General features: G+C 39.6%; 1 protein-coding gene across 1 annotated transcript; it reads left to right on the top strand.

Annotated features, from left to right (window-relative positions):
* The first annotated feature begins 330 nt into the window (after positions 1-330).
* On the top strand, positions 331-3,105 carry LOC5578945. Its single transcript, XM_001664074.2, has 5 exons — positions 331-462; positions 524-633; positions 698-2,050; positions 2,529-2,748; positions 2,818-3,105. Exons 1-5 carry the CDS (start codon positions 417-419, stop codon positions 2,994-2,996), a joined length of 1,908 nt encoding a protein of 635 aa, XP_001664124.2. The 5' UTR covers positions 331-416; the 3' UTR covers positions 2,997-3,105.
* The last annotated feature ends 803 nt before the right edge of the window (positions 3,106-3,908 follow it).

Raw genomic sequence — 3,908 nt, forward strand, 5'->3', positions numbered from 1 at the left:
CATCGTTGTCCATCGACCACTTTTTTAACGGTCGATTCAAAAATATGGTAGGTGGCCGATCCGCCACCCGCAGCGCTCGTATCGTTTTTGTTCGTGTTTGACGACACTACCGCCATCTGTTGGCCCGTCGGCCAAACACACCGATTATAGCATTGGGCGTACATGTATTCGTGACTATGATTTTGATTAAGATTTGTTCTAAGTGTTACGTCTGTTTGTCTGTGCTTACGAGTTTACCGGACAGCTTTTGACAAAATTTCTCATATTGTGAAATAATCGATTTTTGGTTACATTTTCGACATGAGGTGTTTTCAAATGTTGGTCTAGATTTCCTGCTTACTCGCCGAAGGCAAACCATTCTCAGCCATTTTTGTATCGCAGTTTGGACAGCAACGCGTTTTCCAGATTTCTACAACATGCCACCGAAAAGAAAAAGCTTTTCTACGAAAAAACTAAAAAACGGTGGGTAAATATTGCTTTTTTTACGATAACTTAATAATCAATGGATTAAATGAATTTCCAGCTGCACCAGAACACCCATTAACGAAGAGAGTAAAAAATTCAGCCAGCCGTGAAAAAGATGGCGCTCGCGCACGAGCTAAAATTTGCAATCAACATTTTTTGAAAGACGCTGTGAGTAAACATTTTTCCAAATAATTCAAATAAAAATTATAAACAGAAAAAATATTATTTACAGCTGAATGTAGCTATGACGCAAGTTCACGGTGATAGTTTTACGAGTGCGGGTCTCAATTTCGTGGCAGCGAATACCTCACGGTGTTCGGAAGGACTTGATCGTACACTTGATGATCCTCTAAAGCTAAGCTACGAGGAAAGTCCGGCCAAGCAGCAAACCGGTTCATGCAAACGAGCAAAAGGCACACATTCCAACATAGTGCTCTATGACCACAAGGGTAATCCTATTGCACAACCTCAAGAGCTAGACGACCACGATGTTATTGAGAGTAGTCAGCCTCAATCAACATTTCGTGCCACTAAGGTCGCAGCAAAAAAAGCTTCGTTTCGTCGCGAAAATCATGGCATAGAGTTGACAACCGCTGACATCTATGACGAATTGCAAGAATTATCGCAAAAACGAGCCTTTCTCGAATTCGATAATATTTCATACGATTCAGAGAACGGAAGCTTGGAGGAGTGGGAGCCATCAGGGCGAGGAATCGCTATCAAGTGCGCTATCGATGCTGATCTCAATTCATCCGCTGAAAACTGTGCATCCATCTGGAAAGCTCCTGCAGCAAGATCAGCAGTAAGTCATATTGTTACAAATTCGATCTTATCGCCCCGAAAGCTGGTAGAGACAGCAGGAAAGGGAAAAACAACTTTGCTTCCTCGCCAAGGCAACGTCGATAAGCTGCCGGAAGTATTTCCAAAGGAACGAACTGTTTCAGCAATTGCAGCTACTTCACCAGATATTTCCGAGGAAGAAAGCCTTGAGGAATGGGGTCCGCGACGCACAGCTCTTCGTGTCCACGTCGATTCACTCGCCAAAAATGCAGCTCATCCATCATACCGAAACGCTGCTGCATCCGGAACAATCACTGAAAGTGGTCCATCCACCCGGAAGGCTCCTCTCCGAAAGTTGGTAGATACAAGAAGCTCGGGGAATATTACCACAGGAGTAAACTCGGGGATATTACCACCAACTCCACCGGATCCTTCCAAGGACGGAAGCTTGGAAGAGTGGGGTCCACAACGAGCAACTCTACGCGTCAACATCGACTCAGTCGCCAGAAATGCTGCTTATCCATCCATCGCTCCTGCATCCGGAATAACGGCCGAAAATGTTCAACACGCCGTTGAAATCTTCCGGAAAAATGACACAGTGGCTCCGGAAGATGACACAACAGATGACGGATATCGCAGTAAATATTATCAGCTGTTGCACAAATTTAATGCGAAATGTAAAGCTATGAAGCAGCTGAAAGAGAAATATGAGAAGAATATCCAAAAACTTGCCGAAATGAAGGATTTGGTAGTTTATGCTAACGTGGAAGCCAAAAAGGCAAAAATGGATCCCAACGCACAATTGGTAAGTGAAATAATCAATAACTGACCAAAGACAAACAGACGCAACACTCGTTTTTTTGTCCTTCAGCAAATTGGGCACGACTGTTTTAAATCGATTATTTTTCTAGTTATTTTTTTCGTTTGTCTATGCATTGCCTAAAATCACAGATAAACAGACGTAACAGCTAGAACATTTATCAATTTAAAACTTAATCGCGTGAACATTTACGCCTAATCCTAAAAATACTGTATTTGGCGAACTGCGAACCAGGTGGCGCTAGTGCGCAAACGTCAAACTCAAGTAAAAGCGATCCAAGCGCCACAAGTTAGTCGTAAGTCAACCACCATATATTAAAATTAAGCATTATTTCACTGCACGATGAAGGTAACTCAAGTGTTACATCTGCTTGTCTCTGCTAAAATGTTTTTAATATCTTTCAACGCTTTTTCTTTACTGTGTTTTCATTTTTTTATCAGTTTACATTTTGTTTGTTTTACAGACCTTCACAACAGACCCAGAAATCGATATGACCATCAGTCAAATCGATCAAGTCAACAAAGCGTCCAAATCAGATATGAACTTCGGACAAAATTTGGCGTTATTTTTCTACGGCGCTCAAACATTGAAAGAAATGTCTGTTACAGGAACAGCGACTCATCGTTTCAAAAACGCACAACCAAAAACCGGAATATCTCCAAAAAAATTGTCATTTATTCACGGTAAGCACCTTTTTTCGATACAACTAAAAATTTTCAGCATGTAAAAAATGTTTTATTTAAAAATTACAGAAAAGGTTCAACAGCGCGTGGCTGCTCGAGTTGGTGTGAGTAACTTGTCACTTATCAATGCTGTGGCTCATCCAACAATAGTCAATAAAGCTATTGGAGAGAAGATCGCGAATCTGAACAAGGCAACCAAGTATGCGGATGCACGCAGACTCAATCGCGATATGAATCAGGATGCCTAACGCAATTGAAGAACGCTTCCAACCCATGGTGCGATTGCGCGAGTGGTTCCTTGACACAACGAATTTTAAACTGTTTCTGACATATCAGACAAAATAAAAGTAATGAATCAAAAATCTTGTTGACGGTTGCTCTCTTTATTAATTATAAAAAATCACAGTACAAAATAGAACATTTAATTGAATGGTATTCTTATTGTAAAACAATAAAATTAATACCATCTGCCTATTCAATATACTGTACACAGAAAATGTTTTACAATGCAAAACAATACAAATACAGTTAATTGTATTGCTCTATTACCGTAAACAAACAGTTAAATGTACGGTTTTGCAATCCTTTTCCTCAGTTTTTTTAGCCATATAGCTACAATACATCTTATTGTTTTATCAAAAAATATGTATGGAAGAAACGTTATATTTGAATTGTTACGATACTTAACCACCCGTATATTGTATTGTAAAAACCTCAAGAACAATTCAGTGAATGGTTTAAAACAATACATTAAAATGTTTTTGTATTGTTTTTTTTACAATACTGTTGGCACAGCTCCGTACCACCCCACGGTAGGTCAACGTACGTTCCATGAAGAGGCACGACAACCGCACATCCACTCACCCTGAGCGCAACATAGGCAGCATAGCTGTCAGTGAGTATGTAGCGAGTAAGAGAGAGGTAAATAAAAACAAAATAATATGCGGCAGAAGAAGGCATAAACAAAATGGTTAAAACTCTAGAGTAGATTAAATTTGCTGAAAGTCCGTGAGTGGAAATATTTAGAACGAAATTTATGATTATTTACGGTGTTAGAAAAACTAAGAATCCTGATTTCTTTATTAGCATACGCAGTAAGTAAAAAGAACATTCATTAGCATTTAGAATACATAGTTGAAACCATTTTTCTCGATATCGTA

This window comes from Aedes aegypti, chromosome 1, assembly GCF_002204515.2.
Source record: "Aedes aegypti strain LVP_AGWG chromosome 1, AaegL5.0 Primary Assembly, whole genome shotgun sequence".
NCBI lineage: Eukaryota > Metazoa > Arthropoda > Insecta > Diptera > Culicidae > Aedes > Aedes aegypti.

Excerpts from the sequence above, each read along its gene's own strand:
- LOC5578945 (XM_001664074.2), top strand. The coding sequence starts at position 417 with ATGCCACCGAAAAGAAAAAGCTTTTCTACGAAAAAACTAAAAAACG. Across the intron at positions 463-523 it reads TACGAAAAAACTAAAAAACG|CTGCACCAGAACACCCATTA; the intron begins GTGGGTAAATAT and ends ATGAATTTCCAG. Across the intron at positions 2,051-2,528 it reads TGGATCCCAACGCACAATTG|ACCTTCACAACAGACCCAGA; the intron begins GTAAGTGAAATA and ends TTTGTTTTACAG.